Raw genomic sequence first — 23,534 nt, forward strand, 5'->3', positions numbered from 1 at the left:
ATCATGCAGGTTCTCCTTCACCCCCTCCACGCCTCACCCCCTGTTTTATGTTTTCAGAGCATATTACCTAGTTTCTAGGAGTGTGAGCATCAGTTATTTGATTGGCCATCATATAGACATGGGTCTTGAGACAGCCACTTCCATATATGAATTCATTTTCGGTAGTGCAAGTACACTGCTGGGGATGCTTTTTAGGAAACCCTCCCAACACTCTCTCTCCCTTTTTAGCAAGAAATTCCAGGAGAATCTGTAAGAATCCAGAGGTGCTAATGTGTATATCTTTCACAGATCCTAAGGCAGTTGTTTCTACTCCAGGGTCTTGGGGAACTTTTGATACTGGTGTCTTTTGTTATTGAGTTCAAAGATGACACCTATATTCGGTTCTTTAGAAGTAGTCATGCCATTAAATCTGTGATTACACACAGTTATATATTTATTGTATTGCACTTACAGAGTCAAAGAAAGTAAGAGTACCAGGAATGGAAGCACTTTTATATTAAATAACTACTATATTCTGAGATGGTTTCTAAGTTTGCAAATTTAGTCTACCTTTGCCTGCCCTGCTGTTCTTTCTTGTTATGGCTCTTCCATTTTTCCCTTCCCTGGGCATTTAAACAGAGAGAGAATCATTGTAAGCAGCATGACCTTCCTGAATGCTGGGAAGAAGGAAGCAGTTGACCCGGCTCACCCTGGAGAATTGTGGCAAATGGTAAAGACGGATGACTCCTGTAGAAACATCTATCATGCATTGTTATTCTGCCTGTTGCACCCGAGCTCCAGGACGGGCTCGCAAAGCAACAGGGAAACACTGAGACCCTGGTGTGCCGGAGGGAGCGTGAAGGTGGAATGTGTGACTCCTCACTGGCTTGTGAATGGAAAGTTTTATGATGGGAATGAAAGGAGCATGTCTGTACATTGATAATGAGTTCCAGAAAAGTAAGAGACGCTTTTCAAAGGGTTATTATTCTTTAAGGAGAGAGTTTATTTTTACTCCTATTTATCTCAGCAGGTGGAAATGCTCCCAAAAACTTTCTTCCCTGGTTCCTTCCTGACTCCTGTTTTGTGTCTGTCTACCTCCCTCAGGGGAGAGAAGAATAGAAGAGATCAATTACAGTTCTGTTTTTCCTTCCTTATCTCAATCACTGCCTAAACCTCAGAATTAACTTAGGGAACTCAGATATTTTGACTGATCATGTGATGTGATGTAGTGTTTTTTATATGCATCTATTTTTGTGTGATAACTGTTTTCATAGTGAAGGGACATAGAGAAAGTGTGATAAATTTGGCTTCATTGAATCCTTTCCATTCTCCTGATTTGACTGACATCTATGCAGATGGTGCCAAATTGCAAACTCCAGCCCCATTTCTCTCCTAAATTAGGATCTAGCACGTAGCTGAGAATACAGTGGTATCTTAATGCACATTATTTGCCTTTCCTTCTCAAGTTCTAATCGTAGGTAACTAATGAATGATTGAGCATTTCTACTTAAATGCACTGCCGCTTGAGCGGTACCACTGTGTCTTAAATCAATACATATAAACCAATTTGCTATCAGGATAACCATTCTCTTAGAGATCCAGGGTCAATGTCTGTCTTTCTCCTTTGCTTCTCCCACATTCAATAGGTTAACAAGTCCTATTGATCATTTCCTCCTTCATAATATTATAATTTCCTTCTATTCCCACTGTCAGCTCCCTCTCACAGCACTCATCACCTGTACCCAGGATCCTGCAGAGTGCGCTTGCCTCACTATCTCACTTATGGCCTCACCATTTCAAATGTCCTCAGTAGGGCAGATTCATGCTCAAAATCCATCAGACTCATTGTTACCTACACAATTAAGGCCACAGTTTCTTACTTGGAACCCCATGTCTAGCATGATCTGGTCCAGGCTTGTGTTCCATTTTCCTCCCAACCTCAACAGTCTTGTCTGATCATAGTCCTAAACTGCCCTGTCTTTATCTCTACTTGCCTTTCCTGCATGGAATTCCCACCACCCTCCTCTCAACCCGATGCCTCCCTATGCCTCAAAGACCGGCTCATATGACACTCCCACTGGCCACGCAAACCCACTTTACCCTCTCCTTCCTCTGAACTTTTATAGACCTTTTTGACAATATTTGATGGTTCTATATTGCTTATCTTTTTATGTACTGATCTCTTCATCTGTATTGTGAGCTCTCTTATACAGACTATGTACTCTTAAGTCTTCAGAGACCAGCCTTGAACCTCAAATGTTTTAATGTATCTTGGAGGATATATTTTAAAGACCTGCAACAACATTAGTTTTGTATTTTTATTACAAATTTTCCATTCCTGATTTATTTGTCCTTCTCTTCTTCCTTCCTCATGGATAAGTAAAACAAAGAACATCTGTGCATAATAGTAATTAGCTGTCCTTCCTGTCACTACATTAGGTAGCATAATTGGTAAAGAAGGGAGGGGAGCTAGGAAATAAAATGACCCAGTGCCCCTGTGATCTCAGTGTTTCTTCACCAATGATAGCATCAAGCCTCCTCTTAGTTATTTAACAAGTTAGAAGGCTTTAATAATTGTTGCATTTGCATTTCACTAAATCTGATATGAGCTGTTAGAACATCTAGCAAAATTGGCTCTTTGTATGTGTGATCAACTGTGACTCATTAAGCTGCAGTAAACATATTAATATATGCCCTAAAACATTCCAAGAGGGAGCATAAGGGTTGTTGATGAAACACCTAGGACTTACCAATAAACCAGCATTCCCCAAAGTGTGTGCCGAGGAATGCTTGCCCCTTGAGATGTTGTATTAAAAGAGAGTTCTTCTTTCAAATAAGTTAGAGAAGTGCTAAACAAAATATCTTTTGCAATGTGCATTACAAAATTAAGGACACCGATAAGTCCCGAAGTAAGAATTTTTTATTTAACTGAGTAATTCTAGAATGTAGTAGACTGTGGAACTTTTTCCCCTGTAAGATTTGATTGTTACAAATTCAGATTCTTCCTTCTGTGAAAAAAATTGGAAGGTCTAGGGACATTGATCCCAGATTTCTGATGACAACAGTAGACTGGGCTCAATAATGGCTTCCGGTGTAGTTGGGATATTTACTCTTTGATCAGCTACAGTCTTCACCTGCCCTCAATACTTATTTATGTTGACTGACTTGCCCTTTAAAGCATTTGGATTTGTAATTCCTGATCCTTGATGTCAGTAGGTCGGTCACAGTAATATTTAACTTACCAAGGGTGATTTCAACTTGGATTTTAAGAAAGCACCTTAAGTTTAACATGCCCAAAACTGAACTCTTTTTTTTTTTTTTTTTTGAGACGGAGTCTTGCTCTGTTGCCCAGACTGGAGTGCAGTGGCGCGATCTCGGCTCACTGCAAGCTCTGCCTCCCGGGTTCACGCCATTCTCCCACCTCAGCCTCCTGAGTAGCTGGGACTACAGGTGCCCGCCACCGCGCCCGGCTAATTTTTTGAATTTTTAGTAGAGACAGGGTTTCACCTTGTTAGCCAGGATGGTCTCGATCTCCTGACCTCGTGATCCACCCACCTCGGCCTCCCAAAGTGCAGGGATTACAGGCGTGAGCCACCGCACCCAGCCTCAAAACTGAACTCTTAATTGCCCTCTCAAATCTACTCCTGCCCAGCTTACACTGCCTCCGTAAATGACAACTCCATTCTTTCATTTGGTGAGAAATCCAGGAATCCAGGAATCATCCTTTTGGTTCTACCTTCAGGATATACCTGGAATCTGATGACTGCTTGCCACCTCCTCCCCCTCCACCTTGGTCTGAGCCACCGTCATTTCTCATCTGGACTATCGTCACAGTTTTCCAGTGGGTCTCCCTGCTTCTGTCCTTTCCCAACATACAGGTCATTCTTTACAGAGCAGTTGGAGTAATACCTTCACAACCTAAGTCAGAGTGAGCCACTCTTCTGCACCAAGCCCTCCAGTGACTTCCCATCTCTGTCCAAATAATATTGAATTGCTGACCGCTGTCTACGATGCCATTCATAATCTGGTTCTGCCTGGCCCTCTGAGCGCATACCATGTTCCCTTTACGTGGTTCTCTCCAGTACATTCCTCAGATGTGCTAAGAACACACCCACCTCAGGGCCTTTGCACTTCTGGTCCCCTCACCCTCACCTGCTTTTCATCTAGCCATCCCCCGGTTTGTCACACACTTGGCTCGGTCTCCAAATATACCCTCTTTGGGCAGCCTTCTCTGCCCTTCCCTGCATGTACCCATCTCTCCTTGTCCACTTAGCTGGTTTGATTTTTCTTTAAAGCATTAACTACCACCTGGCATGTTATCTATTTGGTTTTGTATTTGTTTCCTGTTTATGTCTGTATCCCCTTCCTGTATTCCCTAACACTGAAATGTAAGCCCTATGAAAACAGGGTTTTATTTCACTCAATAATGTATTCCTAGCACCTTGTACAGCGCCTCACATTTGGTATGCTCAAGATGTATTAGAAGGAATAAATGAATGAATGAGAAGTCAGGATGGAGAGAAGATTGGGAGCTCGGCTTCAGAGGTCTTGATAGCTGCGAAGGAATAATCATGAGGTCAGGAGATGACAACAGGGAGAGAAGATGATATGGTTTGGAGTTCCAAGTCCCACAAGAGTGGATTTTGAGAGTAAATGAAGGATAGCCCAAAGGCAGCAGAGAGGACCTAAGAGAGCACAGTCCCTTCCTCTTGCTCCTGAGAGTGGACGTGTGATGGAATAAGTGGAATCATGTGAAGGCAAAAGCAGACAAAAGCAGAGAGTTGGGAGCATTCTTCTGCACAGGTGTTAAACATATTGGTGGGGGTGGGAGGTATCTTTTTATTTTATTTAATTAAATTGAAATGGCATCAAATTAAATTGAAATGGCGTCTTAGTTTGTCGCCCAGGCTGGAGTGCAGTGGTGCCATCTCAGCTCACTGGAGCCTTCGCCACCTGGGCTCAAGTGATTCCCCTGCCTCAGCCTCCAGAGTAGCTGGGACTACAGGCGAGCACCACCACGCCCAGCTAATTTTTGTAATTTTTTTTTTTTTTTTTTTTTTTTTGAGATGGAGTTTCGCTCTTTTTGCCCAGGCTGGAGTGCAATGGCACAATCTCGGCTCACTGCAACCTCCGCCTCCCGGGTTCAAGCGATTCTCCTGCCTCAGCCTTCTGAGTAGCTGGGATTACAGGTTCACCACCACACCCGGCTAACTTTGTATTTTTAGTAGAGATGGGGTTTCACCATGTTGGCCAGGCTGGTCTTGAACTCCTGACCTCTGGTGATCGCCTGCCTCGGCCTCCCAAAGTGATGGAATTACAGGCATGAACCACCATGCCCAGCCAATTTTGGTTATTTTTGAGACAGAGTTTCGCTTTGTCGCCCAGGCTGGAGTGCAGTGGCACAATCTCAGCTCTTTGCAACCTCCGCCTCCCAGGTTCAGGTAATTCTGATACCTCAGCCTCCCGAGTAGCTGGGATTACAGGCGCCTGCCACCACAGCTGGCTAATTTTTGTACTTTTAGTAGAGATGGGGTTTCACTACGTTTGCCAGGCTAGTCTCAAACTCCTGACCTCAAGTGATCCACCCACCTCAGCCTCCCAAAGTGCTGGGATTTCAGGCATGAGCCACTGCACCCAGCCTCTCTTTATTTTAAAACGAAGGTTATTGCTTCCTGCTCAGTATGTATTTTATGGTCACATTATACAATAAGGTCACTCAGTTTGTGACCCACTGACTGGATTTTGTTTCCATAATTACTTTCATGCTTACATTTCTTTCCTTCTTTCTTTTTTTTTTGGAGACAGAGTTTTGCTCTTGTTGCCCAGGCTAGAGTGCAATGGTGTGATCTCAGCTCACTGCAACCTCCGCCACCCAGGTTCAAGCAATTATCCTGCCTCAGCCTCCTGAGTAACTGGGATTACAGGCGCCCAACACCACCCCCAGCTAATTTTTGTATTTTTAGTAGAGACAGGGTTTCACCATGTTGGCCAGGCTGGTCTTAAATTCCTGATCTCAGGAGGTCCACCTGCCTCAGCCTCCCATCGTGCTGAGATTACAAGCATGAGCCACCGCGCCTGGCCTATGCTTACATATTTTAGAGAATTTTAACAAAATATATGTTTCTGAGGCATTTTCAGTAGTTCTGGGATTATGCCCAAGGATCTGCATTTTCAAAAGCAAGTCCTGTATTTGGAGCCAATGATTATTTTTATTTGTATTGTTTTCAAGTCATATCAGAAAATCAGACACTATGGCTCTGAGAATGTAGGGTTTGGAATGCATAATTTTCAGGTGATAGCATCTGTTATGGGTGAATTCTTATATGTATCTCCACCAGGTTAGACCTTGTAAATCCTTAAATGAGTCAATTTTTTTGTTCAATGAAAAATCAAAGAAGAAAAAGCCAGCCAGCCCTCGTAATGACTCAAAGTTTGCTGAAGCTCAGAGATAATAAAATAAAGAACATTTTAAGGAAAAAAATATAAATAATAAAAAATAAGTCATAAGAGGCTAGAAGTTCATCTTCTTACCAGTTTTTACGAAATCTATATTCAGTATAATGGTCCATCTTTTAACAACTATATATTTCAATTACATGAGTATCTAAAATGTTTCCTATGTATTATCAACAGCAATGCATTTCAAAACCAACAGTGGCCTGTTCATTCAAAGCCCACTGGTGACATATTAAGGCCATCCCCAGCAGTGACTCAGTGGGACCATGTGCTGGTGTAACCATGGGATAGTGGCATGGCCATTCACAGCAGATTTCAGCAGCATCTGTTATACAGGAAACTCATTATAAGTAAAGAAGGTGCCTGGAAAACCAGACAGTAAAAATGTCTCTCATCAACATCTATCCTTTATGTGCAAAGTTTTCATAACAAGTTTTCTTGTTGAACAAACAGGGTAATAAAAAGATCTCCCAGCATATACATGAACTGAATTGGAATGTGTCTCCTCCGACTGAGCCTCTGTAGCATCTTCAAATCGCCCTGTTGAATGAAATAACTAAATCACTACTTTGAAACATAGTGTCAAATCTTCTAAATAGGAAATGGATTTCCTTGAGTTGTGAAAAGTAGAATGTTATCTCAAACAAAAATGTTCTAATTTCTAGAGACAAGAAGGTCAAGCGTCCCTGATTTGATACCTAACCTCCAATTACAATCACCTCCAGTGTTACCAGTAAGGAGGAATATAACCTGAATTATTAGCTCTATGTAGAATTCCACTGGACCCAGGGATTTGCAGGATGACCCTGGAACCCAGCTGTTAGTTCAGAGAGAAACACTAACCTGATCTGAAAATCTGCAGTGTCCTCTCTGGAGTGCTAGGTATATTTAAATTATTGAGTTGATTTAAATTTCAGTTTAGCCTTTTTGGGATTCCACTCATCCCATGGAATCAACTTTTTGGGACTTAGGACCAGTGTCAGTGAGAAAATAATATTTGTTTGCAAAAGCTCAGACTGGGACCAATTTTTGTTACTTGGATGCAAACTGGGTATTTTGAAGAGTCTAAATATTAGGCAAAGTTTATGAACAAACCAATAGAATAACACCAGCAATAGCTAATATTTCACGAGCTCTCACTGTGGAAGGCTGGAAGTGTCATCACTTTGTTCAAAGAACAAAGTGTGGCCAAAGTGGTGAAATGTCTTGCCAACAGCTAATGAGCAGTGGAGACAGGATTTGCTCCCTGGAACCCAGTTTCTGGAGCCTTTGTTCTTGGCCCCTCCACTATTAGATGTTGTAATGCTTGCCAAGCTGGATGTCCAGGCCTCCTGTATACTTTGAAGTGAACCTTGTAGGCAGCATTTGTCAATCATTTTTTAGTTAGGTATTGCCTCCTCATTTTTTTCCTTGAGCAATAATAGTAATTTTTCACATCTTTGATGGCTTGGGAAACTGTAAATCAAATGGTACATAGACTAAAATGTTAATAGTTATTATGAACTGTTGCCATCATAGGTGAGTTCCATGCTATCTGTGCTTTTCTCAATTTTTTGCATTTTTACTATACGTATTGCTTTTGGAATGAGAAGTTTTGATCATCTTTTTGCAATGAGAAGTTTTATTGACAACTGCTGTTAACCTTTCCATTAGCTGCAACGAGCAGCTCCACAGCTTTCTTGGCATCGCCACCTTTCGGAGATCTCTGTCACTGTTGCATGGTGTTTACGGTACATGTTCAGTCCATGTCAAATGTGCTGAAATTGAGACCACTAGAAAGAGATTTGTTACCTGCAATGTGTTTTCCTAAAGGTCATATTTTATGAGTTTGTATGTGTGTAGCTTTAAGACAGTATTTGGAATGTAGTAAATATGACAAAAATGTCAGCAAATATTAAATATCATTATCTATTATATAATGGCACACAGATACTCATTACCCACAGATGATTCAGAACCCAGTGCTACTTGGTTAGGAGTCTGTTCACTGCTTTCCCTGGTGTGCCTGCCAAAGCCTTTCAGCTCTCTAGGCCTGCCTTTATCAGGTTTTTACTTTGGAGGTTATCTCTTGTTACCTTGAGATGACTGGCTTTGGGTGACATTTTTATAGCAGCAAATTCGTCTGTCAGATCCAAGATTAGCACTGCCTGTTCGGTTCTCAGGCATCACACCAAATAGACAGGGCCACAGTACCATGAGTTAATGAAGCCCAGAGGGTCTCATTCAGTAGGCCCTTGAAAAGGCCTGAGAATCTGTTGTTTACAGAAGCCACCCCAGGAGACTGTTATTCACTCAGTTTTGGAAATGATCACTTTACAGAGAACATTTTTAGGTGTTTCATTAGAACTATAAAAACGTCATCCCAAAGGACCATAGGTCTACAAAACTGCTTTATTTGATTTTCAACTTGGACAAACAGAAAATCTTACCTCCCTTTGTCCAGTATCCACTGTAACTCTCCTAGACTGGAAGTGAAATATTCTTACAAAGGTAAAGGAAAGTTCTGCACATACTGTATGTTTTATATTTCAAGTGCCAGACTTCCTGACCTCAACTCCCAATTAAGAGCTGATTTCTCAAAAATTTTAATAGCCAGCACTGGTGAGGCTTCAAGGAAATAGATACTCTCCTGCACTACTGCTAAGCATGTTAATTGATTTAGCTTTTTTGGAGTGAAATTTAGTGATATGTATCTAAAGTCTATTTAAAAAGTCATACCATGGGACCCAGTAACTCAGCTTCTAAAAACATGTATTCTAAGGAAACAATCAAAGATACATGTTAAAGATTTCAGTTAAAAAAATGTTTATCAAAGTATTTTTATAGTGGTAAAAAAATTAGAAACAGTCTAATGTTCAACAGGAGGTATTTAAATAACCTCTCTCATAGCCACACAGTGAAATATTGCACAGCTGCTAAAAATGCTTTTGAATATTTAATGCTGTGGGAACCTTTTACTTTTAAAACCTCCGTAGCCACAGGTTCCAGATCCGTGGATTGAACCAGCCATTGTTGAGCCATATAAAGAGTTACATACATAACATGGTTTATGTAACCGCCGTGGATTGAAAATATCCCCCCTGCTACAACACAACAATCAAAATAATGCAAATAAAAAACAATACAGTATAACAACTATTTACATCGCATTTACATAGTATTAGGTATCACAAGTAATGTGGAGATGATTTAAAGTATATGGAAAGATGTGCATAGGTTATATGCAAATACTATGGCATTATGTATAAGGGACTTGAGGATCTGTGGATTTTGGTATCTGCAGAAGGTCCTGGAGTCAGTCCCCCAAGGATACCAAGGGAGGACTGTATTGCTAATTGAAACCAAAAAACAAACAAACAAAAAGGCTATTAAATTGAAAAAATAGTACAATTTTTATTTTGTTTTTAAGAATTGAGTGTGTATATGCATTGAAAAAAAGCTGAAAGAAAATATATCAAAATACTGAAAAAGTTTATTGCTGGTTGTGGGTGGTTTTAATTTCTATTTTTCTGTTTTCCCCCCAAAATTTCTGCAATGAATGTGTTTTTCTAAAGGTGATATTATATGAGTTTGTGTGTGTATATCTTTAAAACAGTATTTGGAATGTAGTCAGTATGATAAAATTGTCAGCAAATATTAAATATCATTATGCATTATATTAAAATATAATGAAATTGCAAACCCTACCTCAATAAGAATAAAATTAGAAGTTAAATGAGTATGAAGGATATTATGCCACATAGGAAGCTTGGCACAAGATTTTCAAACCACTTTGAGGTGCTGAGGCATGAGGTGGGTCACCTTTTGTCTTCTTTCCTGCTTACATTTGATCTCACGGTAATTTAACTTAATTATGTCGCAGCAGGAACTTAGACACCATATATATATATATATATATATATATATAGAATAATTATTCATTCTTTCATTCAGCAAACATTTATGAGAACATATTGTATATGATGAATATTTGCTGAATGAAAGAACATATATTCTCATAAATATAAGATCTGATATCAATACATGTTCTTATAAATATTTGCTGAATGAAAGAATGAATATGATATATATGTGAATGATATGCTCTCAGTTTATAAGGGTGATCAAAACAGTCCAACTTTCTGCCTCAAATGAACCTACATAAATATTAAAAAGATGTATATGGACTTTTTTTTTTTTTGCTTGTATTGTTAGCAAAATCACGTGAGTGATTATCATACTGAAAAATCCTTACCCTGGGTAATTTTAAAAGCCTTTTAGAAAATTACGGATTAACTTTAGTATTATTTTCAGGTCACAGTGTTCCTGCCTTTAAACTGACTCTACATGTTCCAGAGCGTTAGCTCTTGATATGCCCTGGTATTTGTCTATGTGATTTGCCATTTGTTTATAATTGCCGTAATGAAGCATGATCCGTATGTGCTTATACTCTGGTTGCTGTGGTTTCCTCTGATTTAGTTATGCTGTTGAGTGTTATGAGTACAGAATAAGGAGGAAGTTCACCAGTAAGCTCTGGTTCTATTTCTACTTAAAGGCAACTGTGGGAATTAAAAAGCTGTTTATTCCCATACCTTTTATCTCTTTCATAGTCAATATTGCTGAACTACTCTTTGCTATCAATGGACCACTTGATGGGTCCACATGGTATTTCTTACAATACAGGGTGTCTTAAAACAGGCCAGTTCAATGGTGAGGCTATAGTGGTTGATTCATAATTCTGTGCAGGAAGGGATGGGACTGTGCTGACTTTGCTTTTCTCCCTTCAGAATTTCCCAGGTGTGCTGTGTAGACTTTTTTCAGCCACTGTTTCTAAAATTTTCTACTTTCATTCATTTTAAGGGTGCTTATATAGAGACCTACTGTTAATGCACTTCTGCATCTTTCAGTGAAGGCCAGATAATGGAGAAAGTAGTATAATTGCTACTTCTTCAGCCATGGCCTTTTGGCTTTGGTGATTTTAATATTTTATGCTAGTGCAAAGAAAAACCTTTTTTGAAGGAAAATCCACATGCATCTTCTGCTGCAGGCATTCAGAAGGATGCAATCTATGCTGCCATCACTGCTGTTGCCTTCCCATTAGAGAATATCTAGGCCATCTGTCTCAAATCACGTTGACAGCTCTCTCACCAAATGTTGATGTCCTGATCACGAGGTGATGCTGACCGTGGTTACTGGGTTTGCTGGGTAACATGATGGTCATGGAAGGCACGGCTTCCTCACTTCCAAAAGGGCTCCCAGGTGTCAGACACCAGCAAAGTGTTTGAAAGTCATCTTTCTGTGGCAATGGGAATGCGTAAGATTCCTAGGCATTTATTCCTGTAATGTTTATAACTGAGATGATAGCTGCTATTTATTGGGTGCCTACTGTGTTGCAAGCCTTTGGGCAGCACTGTGCATACACTGGATGCCTACCCTGTGACTTGCAGTGTCTTGTAAGGTAGATATTATTATCCTCATTTTACAGATAGAGGACACTGAGGTTGAAAGAGGTTAATGATTTGTCTATGTCTCATAGTAAATAGCAGATGAGGGTTGGTATGCTGGTCTGTAGAGCTGCAAAATTTATGTTCTTTTGTCTGCAGCATACACCATACCCCCAAAGTAAAAGCTAGCTGAAAATTACAAATTGTCTGGTTTGAGTGTGTTTTTGAAAATAAAATAAAATTAGAAATTGGAAATTAACTTGAGTGTGCTGTAAGGGTAACAAAGAAATTATACCTAAGATTGTACCATATTTAAGAGTGCTATAATTTTTTCTTTTTTATTTCACTCATTTCTACTTCTCTATATCCACAGAAGGTTGTGGTAGAGAATGCTTTGTGATATGTTCATTTATCAATTTGAAATTTCTGTTATTTTTGTCATTTGACATTAGCTTTCATGTTAATTCAGAAGGCCATATATACAAGCTTGACTCGAGTAAAATCTTGTCACCTTCCAACTCCAACCCTTAGTGACTGTGTGCCTCTCTTAGTCTCTATATCCCTTTATCTGGTCAGTCAGGCAGATCATTTAATAGTCATTATTCAAAGGCTTGTGAAGATGGAATGCAATAATTCATGTAAAGCATAGAGATAGGAATGTAAAAACCAGTAAATATTAACTGCCATTGTCATCATCATTATCATCAACACTATCCTACAAAAGTTACTAGTACCACTGACATAGTGCTGCTATGTTCAAAGTAGCAGCTATAACTAGAAGAGATGCATTGCAGATAGCCGAAAGCTTGAAGAACGTACTTTAGAAATTTCTAAATTATTTTGGATATTTTTCTTTGAAAATATTTTGGGTAATCTGCGAATATAAAAATAGCTTAGCTGAGATAGTTAGGTGAACAATTTCAATGGAGTTAACATTCAGAGAGCAGTGGACCAATTCTCTTTACTACTGTCCTAAATTTATAGAAAAAGTGAGTCTGTACAGAAATTTGTAGCCGCAGCCTAAAACATTTCCAGCAATGTCTTTATACCTTTGTAATGAAATTTAAGTAAGTAAATGACAAGACCCCTATTCAACAGATCTCCTGGACTCTCATTTTGAGAATCATGTTTCTCTCCGCGTGAGTTGCACCAAACCATTCAGCTATTATTAAGTGTCTCATTGTCTGTCTGTTTACCTATGTCTTTGATACCAAGTAAATTAGACTACAGTCATGTTGGCACATTTCCACTTGCTGCTCAGGAGGTATTGAGATCAATGAACACTAACCTGAGGAGCATATTTTTACCAAATTAAAGAGCTACAGTGAAATATGTGTTCCAGGTTCCTGGTTTTAAGCTAAATATGCATCAGTTATCTCTGATCAGGGGAAACAGAGGGTGGGTAAGTACTTCCACCTTCTCTGTGTGTTCTAAGTTCCTTAAAAAACTGACCTGGAAATTAACTTATAATTTTAGCATTTGAGAGGAAACTTGATTTTAAAAGAATAATTAACTGGTTTACATAGCCCTTTATTTAACTTGCTTACATAATGTGTGTAACACCTTGAAAGTAGTGGCATGCGTTTCCAATTCACTCTGAAAGAATATGAAAACAGCTATCTTGTGAAGAAAAGTACAAAAATTATACCACAAATTATGATCTTAAAGGAAGCCTTATGAAAAGAACTGATTTTTATAACTGAAGATGTCATGAAATTAAATTTGATGTGTTCCCTAATGACTAGTCATAGCTTTAAATTGAATAAGTAAGAGTTCTGTGATTAATCCGCTAGATTTTTCTGTTTTAAAAGTTAGGCTTTTTAACTGTTTTCAAAAGTTCTATCCTATTGGAGCATGATTTTTATAATTCCAAGATAGGCTGGGTGCAGTGGCTCACGCCTGTAATCTCAGCACTTTGGGAGGCCGAGGCGGGTGGATCACAAAGTCAAGAGATCGAGACCATCCTGGCCAATCCTGGCCAACATTGTGAAACCCCGTCTCTACTAAAAATACAACCGGGCGTGGTGGTGCGCACCTGTAATCCCAACTACTCGGGAGGCTGAGGCAGGAGAATCTCTTGAACCCGGGAGGCGGAAGTTGTAGTGAGCTGAGATTGTGTCACTGCACTCCAGCCTGGTGATGGAGCAAGACTCTGTCTCAAAAATAATAATAATTCCAAGATAAAGCTGGAAGGTAATTGATTGCTGAAGGACTGTTCTCTGCAAATTAGCACTAAAAAATTCCACACATTTTTGACTGGCTTCAGTGTGCAGATTGTTGTGCTAGGATGGGGTGGATTACGGGTAGAGAAGATGGAATTCCAGGATGAAGATGAGCTTGTCCCCACCTTCAAGGAGCACTCAATCTAGCTAGAGGCCAGGACTGGGTATGGTCAGTTTAAACTGTCTTCTTTATAGCTGCTGGTGTAAAAAAATACAACATTTAATTACTTAGATATTTCATTTAAAATAACAAATTGCTTGGTATATAATTACATAACTTTAGGGTTATGCTTTTTTTAAAACCATGAGTTTGGAGAAAATTCAAGGTAGTAGGTAGTGGATTAATTTTTTATTATTGAATAGACAATGATAGGTTCTAGACTCATGAGTTTCTACAAGAGCTGTTGGCTTCTTCATTGTCATCCTGGAGGTTACATGGAATAGCTTATTTTTTGAAGCTAGTTACAATTACAATAATGGGTAGCAGCTAGTAGTTTTCTAAATTGTCCTTTAACTTTTTCAGCAACAAATACGTACATTAGTGATAATAAAAATATTCATTTACTTGCTATGTCTCACTAAATGTTTTTTATGATTCTCTGGGCTTTGACAAATCAACAGAATTTAGGGTTTAGATATATTGTGCTATATATGAAGTGATTGAACTTCTTATTTTTCTTCCATAATATAAACTGTTTTGTAACATCAAATGGAGAAGAGGCTAATATTGTGTTCTTTGTGCTAGGTACTGTGGTAGGTATTTTACAGTTGTGGGTCCTGGTTTGTGTGGTTGCTAACCCTTCTGACCCACATAATTCTGGCAACATCTTAAGTATCCCCTCCTATCTATACAGGAAAAATTTATTTCTATCACACTTCAAATATACCACATTGATTTCTATATCTATGGCTTGACTTGGAAGTTAGGGGATTTAATTTCCTTTCCCTAGCTTAGTTACTTTATTTCCTGCCTACATAGTTACTAAGGTCAAGTTTCTTTCCAGGTTTTGTTTTTCTTACCACGTTTTTTTGGAGGTGGGGGAAACAGTTGGTGATGTATCTGTGTTTTATTGCCCAGCAACCTGAAAGGATGGGGATCGGGGAGAGTCCTTAAAGAGAAGCTCAGATCAGAGATACCTGACTGGAAGATTAAAGTAAGCAAAAGCAGTAGCCACATGAAACAAGGTTAATACGTGGGCTTACAAAAAAGTCCTAACCATGATTTGGTCTTTTGTATGATAAGAACTCTTTCTAGAATATAAGCATCATAAGAGTAGTTCTCTTGTCTGTTTTGTTCTCTGTGGCCCTGTCATCTGTGCCTGGCACAGTGTAGGTGCCTAATAACGATGTGTTGATAAATTGAACTATGAATGAATAAATAACATATTTCACTGGTAGTTTCTGGTCTTGTACTTTATTATATTTATTTGAATGGAGTTTTTTGTTGATATTCTATTAAATAGTGAGGGAGAAACTTGCTACTAAAGTGTGTAATTTCTAAATGGTTATTTCAAAAATTACGTTGGAAACTTTTTTTCCTATGGAAAATTATCTCAAAGTATAAGGTAATTTATTTGTTGGTGGGGGAAGCATTTTATATCTCTGTAATACAGTGACACTTGTATCTTTGATCTTTACAGTGACACTTGTATCTTTGATCTTTATTAGCCATGGTTCTTTTTTAGAAAAATCACCTCATGCATTTAAAAAAAAAAACAAAAAAACCTTTTAAAAAAATCTTTGTAGTCTTTACAGTAGGGAAGTTTTGCTCACATGTATTTGAAGAGTGCATGAAACAAGATTTGTTTCCTTCTTTTATGCTTTCATAATGTGCCAAGATAGTGAAGGATTCTTAATGAGTAGATTTATGTAATTTAGGTTAAGGCATATACTTTTTTTTCCCCCCCAAGGGCTTTAATATAATTGCAAAATTCCGCTTTAGAAAGATCATATCTATATATTTTCTTTCTTCCAACCCCACTTCATTCTTGAATCTGATGGGTAAAAGAAATTATTATTTTGATTCTCTTTTTGAATACTTCTAAGTTCGAACATCTTTTCAAATGTTTTACATGTGTTAACTATTCGTGTACTTCACCCATTTTTCTGTTGAAATTTTATCTTGCTAATACATAAATGCTCTTTGTAAAAGACACCTACCGTTTATGGTATTTGGTGAATTGTTTTCTTCTCTGTGCGTTTTTGTAAGAAACTTTAGAGACTGAAGGGTGTGAAGGCTCTGGATTTTTATTTATTTATTTATTTTTGTGATGGAGTTTCCTTCTTGTTGCCCAGGCTAGAGTGCATTGTGCAATCTTGGCTCACTGCAACCTCCGTCTCCCAGGTTCAAGCGATTCTCTTGCTTCAGCTTCCCAAGTAGCTGGAATTGCAGGCTTCCATCACCATGCCGGGCTAATTTTTGTATTTTTAATAGAGACAGGGTTTCACCAAGTTGGCCAGGCTGGTCTCAAACTCCTGACCTCGGGTGATCCGTCTGCCCCAGCCTCCCAAAGTGCTGAGATTACAAGCATGAGCCACCATGCCTGGCCGCCACTGGATTTTTTAAGGTAGACCTTTCTTTTTGTCTGTTGCTATTCCCAGTTGGAGAGATGAGCAAATATTTCTATGTAAGCCTGATTAGTCTAAGTAGAAGGTGTGTCTTTGTCATAAAGTTGTAAGTTTTCTTGTGTGTATCATAAAATTTTTCAAGAGATATTCCTCTGACTCTCCAAGACTGAAACCAGCACTGCAGCAGCAGTTCAGCAGCAAATCTAGAAGAGGAGGGGAAAATCCTGTGCCGACATATTTTTCTGTCTGTTGCTGCTATCTTTGGTCTTTTCAGGAACTTGCCATTTTTAACATAGCTCACTGTTTTGACTGTGTTGTGTATTATTTCATCCCCATGCACATTCACATGAAAAGTGAGTTGTCTAACCCTGGGCTGTGTTTCCATTTATTTTCAGAGTATTCACATACTGGAGAGGACTGCTTCCTCTAGCACCGAGCCCTCTGTAAGTCGGCAATTGCTAGAACCGGAGCCAGTCCCCCTCTCCAAGGTCAGTGATGAAATGCGGTGCTTTCTCTGCTGGCATGATGCCTGCTCTGGGGCCAATTGAACTGTGAATAACGTTTACACCTGACTCCCCTAAAATACCTGTGATGCCACTTGTAGGCCACTCTTTGCACTTTTTCTGCTTCCAATGAGTAGAGTTTCTCTGCCCTTTATAAGAGAGAACAGAGAATGTATACTTTGCTGGGATTTGTAGGGTTACATTCAAAGGTCCAAAAATCTGTTTAAGGGAAGAAGGAAAAAGAAACTATTGCCTTCCCTGTTGGAGATAAACAAATATTTCTATGCCCAGCTAATGGAAAAGAAAAAAAACTGCATCCAGCAATAAAAATAATAACAGCTACCATTATTGCCCATGTACTGCATCACCAGACACTATGAGAAGTATTTAAATATATTATCCCATTTAATATAGTCCTCATAAACAGCTCCACACAGTGTAGGTATTTATCACATTTTACAAATATGGAAACTGAGAGTTAATAACTTGCCCATAGTAAAAACATAAATAAATAAGTAAATAAGCTATCAAGGATTATAGCAGAGCAAGAATTCAAACTTAGACTTGTCCAACTCCACAACCAATGCTTGTCAGCTCTTCCCAAGCTGCAAGGTAAAACAGAACCTATGCGGAGGGACTGTTGTATATTCTGGCTTCTAGGCTCCTTCTCACATCTGGCCTTCCTAGCAATGAGCTCGTGAGACAACACTGCAGATTATTTAGAAGACCTTTTCTGTGTCATGGGAGCCAGTGTTCCCTCCCCTTCAGCCTGCTCTTCCTCAGACTGGGGAAAACTAAATTCACATATGTCTAAAATGTAAAAATGAAAGGGAAAAGTTGGAAAGATACCATCCTACTCCTGCCCATCCCTCCCTGAGATTTTCAATGGGCTTCCTCCTTTATTGAGAAATTCTGAAAATAGAATGCATACAGACTTTGAATTCCAGTATAAAAATAGCACTTTATACCCAAAGACGGTTAACTTCTAAATATGTAAAACTGATCATTACACCTTGCTTTTCTATATTAAACATAATCCTTTTAGAAAAGAACACTTTACTACCCAACTGTTATGGAATATATACACTTGAACCTCTTTAAACTGTAAAGATATGACAAGCTATAAAGTTTGTTCTATCAGACAAGAATAGACTGCTAAACCATGGAAAGCAGGGAGTTATTAAACTATAAAACATAAGTGGTCTGACTTCCATTTGAATAGTGAGTACAGACTGTATACCTGGTAAATATAATATGACTAGTAATCTCTTTGAAATAGCAATTCTCTCTTATAGTTAGCTAAAGGAAATAGAGAACAAATAAATAAAAGGGCAATGGAAAAAGTAACTAAAATTTATTGAGCACCTATTTTACGCCAGGCACTGGATTAGAACATGTATTATCTCACTTAATCAGCCCCCAACTCATTGAAGTACATACCAATATTGTTCTCACTTTACTGATAATTATGGCATAGTTTTCTGGCATGAAGGCCCCAGCTTGGTCAAACAGCAATTCTTCCTTGAAGGAGGTGGCTGTTAGCCCAGCTCACAGCAGATGGGGCTTGGGTCCACTGGCTTGATATAAAGGGATCTGGGTAGGGTACAAACAGCATCTACTTCCCATTACTTCTCCATGTTGTTGCCCACTTAGATCTTGCTGTAGGACTAATAAACCCTGGTTGTGTTTCTGTGTCAGTAGACACCACATCTCTTGGGGCCTCATGAAATCAGAGGGCCATATCTAACCCAGGTACCATCGCATCTCACCATCTCTCAGCGCCTTTGAGAGATGGGCTTCCTGGGCACTGATTAGTGGTGGAAGAATTTTTTTTTTTTTTAAGTACACATTGTCCTGATCAGGATTTGTTCCAATCCTAAGCTTGATGCATTCACCTGCTAAAGCATTTTTATGTACCCACACACATGCACACTCACCCGCATACATCTGCAAATGTGTGCACATACAGTTTACCCTTCAGAAAGGAAATGTCTCTGTTTTTTCCAAATGAAAAAACTTGGGCGATTATGACATTACTGTCTGTTCTTATTTATTGTTATTAGATTAAAACTATTTTTAAAACTTATAATACCAAAAATATGTATATATCTGGCTTAAGTACTGACATGATCACATTATGGCTTTTAGCTCTGTTATAAGTAAACCCAGGAAAACTGGAGACTTTTAAGCAGAAAAAATATCAACTGAAATTACAAAAACAAATTCTTCAATTTTCAGAAATCAATTTTAGTTTTCTTAAGATAGTCCTAGTCTACTAAGTATAGAGGGAGAAATTTTAACATAATGGAAAATAGAACATAGAAGGTTCTATTTTATACTGAGATGAGTTGTTTCATTTCTTACACACTTTATTTGTAACATTATCCACAGTATTTATAATTGAAACGGGGGAACATTGTCTGCTCTGGTTTTATCTTTTGCCTCTGTCAGGTTGACAGCCTATTTAATTGTGAGAACTATAGTAGGATTCTTTTCCATTTCTTTTACTGGACTTAGTAATATTGCATCAGACTGAATAAAATTATTTGCTCAAAGCTGTCACATCTATGTTTAAGAAATACATTTTAACTTTTTGCCTTTCTATCTTATCTCTTTTTTCCCCCTTCTGGAGTTAAACTCTCAAAGAAGAAAAAAAACACTGTGATAGAAATTAGTAGCCATACGTAAGAATGATACATTGGAAACTTTGGGGGCTCTGGGGAAAGGGTGGGGGGTGGCGAGGGATGAAAGACTACACAGTGGGTACATTGTACACTGCTTGGGTGATGGGTGCACCAAAATCACCACTAAAGAACTTATTCATGTAACCAAACACCACCTGTTCCCCAAAAACCCATTGAAATGAAAAAATAAAAAATTGGAAAAAAGAAATTAGTAGTTAGTAGCCATTACTACAATCTGAGTTTAGTCAGAAGAAAACTTGCAAAGATCTGCACTTATTAAATGTTTCCACTTTCACAAGTCACACAGAATATTCTTCATCATCCACATGTAGACACACAGTAAATCAAAGGTGAACACAAACTTCCAAATCTAGCCAGAAATAAAAATATTATTCTTCCAGAGATATTATCCATGGATGGGGCTACTGAAAATAGAAGTGCCACTAAATACAGTGGATATCTCTCTAAGAACAGAGAGAGAGCTCTAATGAATATATTTATACATAGATGGAGATTATTTTCTAGAATATAGTGGTCATCTAACTTTCTGTGTGAGTCAAAAGCTACAGGCATTAGACTTTTTATAAGAGCCTACTAGTTTCTCCTATTATTCTAAACATTATTTATAAACAGTGCTAACTTGTTGAATTGCAATTCACTACTAAGAAATGCAACCCAGAGGCTCCCAGGGGCATGTGTATCTTTGAAAGCACGAAGTTCTTTGATGTGTCTTTGGTGAGCAGGTGTCTTATGTGCACTTTGGAATGCATGCAAACCTCCCCGAGAGCAGCCGTGACCACAGCGCTGTTATTCCCTGTTAATAGCAGGTTCTGAGCCACTTGAGACAACAGCAGCCTTTCCATTTCTACACAGAAAGCCAGGTCCACACACTAATTGAACATTTGTCATCAAAGTAGTCTTATTTTGAAACTTTAAAGTGCCTCTGTGTTCAGGGATTCACTGTCTGGAAAAATGCATTTTAAACATTCTGAGTACAGGCAATCGAATTTCCATCCTACCCCAAAGAGACAAGGTGGCTCCACTGAGTCTCTGATGGACCCCACTTACCTCTAGGTCTACGTGGGAAACTCTTTTTAACTGAAGTTAAAAGTGCATAGCTGTGTTTGATGTTAGAATTTGCTCCGGAATGTTGTTCTTCCTTCTTTCTGGTGGGCCTAGTACTGCTTCAAAAGCAACTTCTACTTAAGAATCTGCTATAAGTGTGTCATCAGGCACTGAGTAACATGTGATTTGTTTTTCTTCTTTTCTCTCAGGAAGCTGACAGCTGGGAAATTATAGAAGGGCTGAAAATAGGCCAAACCAATGTCCAGAAACCAGACAAACATGAGGGCTTTATGCTGAAGAAAAGAAAATGGCCTTTAAAAGGCTGGCACAAGGTAACATTTTTATCATATTCAGGTTCAGACCATCTTCATAAATAAAGAAGATCTTATTTGCTATCATGAGGTGGGAAACTAAGAATATGGCAGTATGTGTAAAACTAGCTTTTTAAAACTTTTTTTTGAGACAGTCTCACTCTGTTACCCAAGCTGGAGTGCAGTGGCATGATCTCAGCTCACTGCAGCTTCCACCTCGCAGGTTCAAGTGATTCTTCCACCTCAGCCTCCTGAGTAGCTAGGACTACAGGTGCATGCCACCATGCCTGACTAATTTTTGTATTTTTAGTAGAGACAGATTTTTGCCCTGTTAGCCAGGCTGGTCTTGAACTCACAGCCCCAAGTGATCCGCCCACCTCAGCCTCACAAAGTCCTGGGATTACAGGTGTGAGCCACCACACCCGGCTGTAAAACTAACTTTTAAGGCCTTATTTTAACCACATGGGTTGTAGTCTATTATAGTTAACAGAGACTGAGATCTGTAATATACATATGGAGGGAAAAAAATATGTGATATTTAATCCAGTTGGTATGTATTGTTGTCTGATTTGCTTTTTTCACTTAAATTAGTATAGATAAGTTCTCATTAAATACTCTTTGAAATATGAGGTATTTTAAATGCATGCATGTATCACTTTGGATGGATCTATATTATATATCCCACTGCTATCGAACTAATTCCCTGTTGCTGGATATGTAAGACATGCCTTATTTTTTTACTATTGTGATGTGATGAACATCCTTACACATGAACTTCTATTTAGTTCTTTGGGATACATTCCTAGAATTATTGTTACCAGTACAAACTAAAGCTGGAGTTCACTGATCCCAGAAGTTTGTTTACTGCTGTTTAAAGGCTACAGTTTATTCCTCTCCTTCCTCCCAACATCCTTGTCCTATCTCTCAGTTTAAATTATAGAGAAAATATTTTTTACTGCATTTTACCATTACCCAAATAGCAAGGATTCTGTCATACTAAGGAGGAGAAAGTTGCCGTACATTTTCAGTTTAAACTATTATTTTTATTTATTTACTTTTTTTTTTTTTTTTTTTGAGACAGAGTCTCACTCTGTCACCCAGGCTGGAGTGCAATGGCACAATCACAGCTCATTGCAACCTCCACCTCTCGGGTTCAAGTGATTCTTCTGCCTCAGCCTCCCTCCGGAGTAGCTGGGACTACAGGCGCACACCGCCACGCTTGGCTAATTTATTTTTATTTTTATTTTTAGTAGAGATTGGGTTTCACCATATCGGCCAGGCTGGTCTCAAACTCCTGACCTCATGATCTGCCTGCCTCGGCCTCCCAAAGTGCTGGGATTACAGGCTTGAGCCACCGCGTCAGTTTAAACTCTTTAGTGGGCCACCCAGTATCCTCTTTGAAATCGGTGGAAGAATAAATCTATATATTTGGCATATCTGCACGTGGATTTCATCTCAGGGCAGAAAAATTTATTGGCCCAAATGGCCAGTGGTGGCTGCCCATTGGCTCAGTGCAGGGAGGTTATGTATGTTAACTTCCTTGAGGAAACATTTTATGTGTTTTAAGGGGAAGACTTAAAAATGAACACATGGGAAATGTTGCCCCGGTGCCCTGTCTCTGAAAGTGCCTTCTTCCTTGTCAGAAACGATCTTTCCTGAACCCATAATATTATCGTAGTGCCAAGGACCTGTCCTCACTGTCGTTCTTCCTGAGATTTTCGCCAACTGGCCATCCTCCTTCCTGCAGTCACTGTTGCCTTTCATCCTTTGTGTTTCCCCAAATTGATGGCCTTGCTAATCTCTTTCCTTATGATATGCTATAGGTGATCTCTGCTGAAATTCTTGGATAGACAGAAATGGAAACACAGGAAAAAACCGTCAAAGAAACAAATTTTGTATGAATCGCTAACTTTAATTTAGCACTTTCAGTCCATGTTTCAACAAAACTGGCTGTGGTTTGGCAGCAACTTTCTAGACTGTGCCTTTGAACATTTTGCTACATAAATAACAGGAGGGCCTGCTTTGCATTGTTGTCTTTTCTTCTGATCTCTACAACCACCATGTGTTTATTCAGATGTCAGCCCATTTGATTGACCAATTAAGGGCAACTGATTTTAATCAAGTGTTTTTCAACCGTAGAGACTCTTTTTTTCCAGTGCTTACTCGTTGTCCCGCAGAACCTGTAACAAAGGGTTTACAGTGGCCTTCTGTGAGTCCTGTGCAGAACTCATAGGGGTTCTCTGTGCAGAACTCACAGAAGGCCACTGTACTTACAGAAGGCGATCCCGAGGCCTGACTGCCTGCCATCTCAGCAGCTAAGAGG

The 23,534-nt window shown here is 39.0% G+C and overlaps 1 protein-coding gene across 29 annotated transcripts in view; it reads left to right on the plus strand.

Annotated features, from left to right (window-relative positions):
- Positions 1 to 23,534, plus strand: part of OSBPL6 (oxysterol binding protein like 6) — a 206,716-nt gene that overhangs the window by 113,035 nt on the left and 70,147 nt on the right. For 24 of the 29 annotated variants that reach the window (XM_031008818.3, XM_055380296.2, XM_055380311.2 and 21 more), the window contains 2 exons: positions 17,044 to 17,136; positions 21,110 to 21,232. In XM_031008818.3, the coding sequence (XP_030864678.1) occupies positions 17,044 to 17,136; positions 21,110 to 21,232 (216 nt within the window). The remainder of the gene's footprint in view (positions 1 to 17,043; positions 17,137 to 21,109; positions 21,233 to 23,534) is intronic. The other 5 variants (XM_063695023.1, XM_063695024.1, XM_055380302.2 and 2 more) reach the window with 1 other exon arrangement.

This window comes from Gorilla gorilla, chromosome 11, assembly GCF_029281585.2.
Source record: "Gorilla gorilla gorilla isolate KB3781 chromosome 11, NHGRI_mGorGor1-v2.1_pri, whole genome shotgun sequence".
In the NCBI taxonomy this organism is placed as follows: Eukaryota; Metazoa; Chordata; class Mammalia; order Primates; family Hominidae; genus Gorilla; species Gorilla gorilla.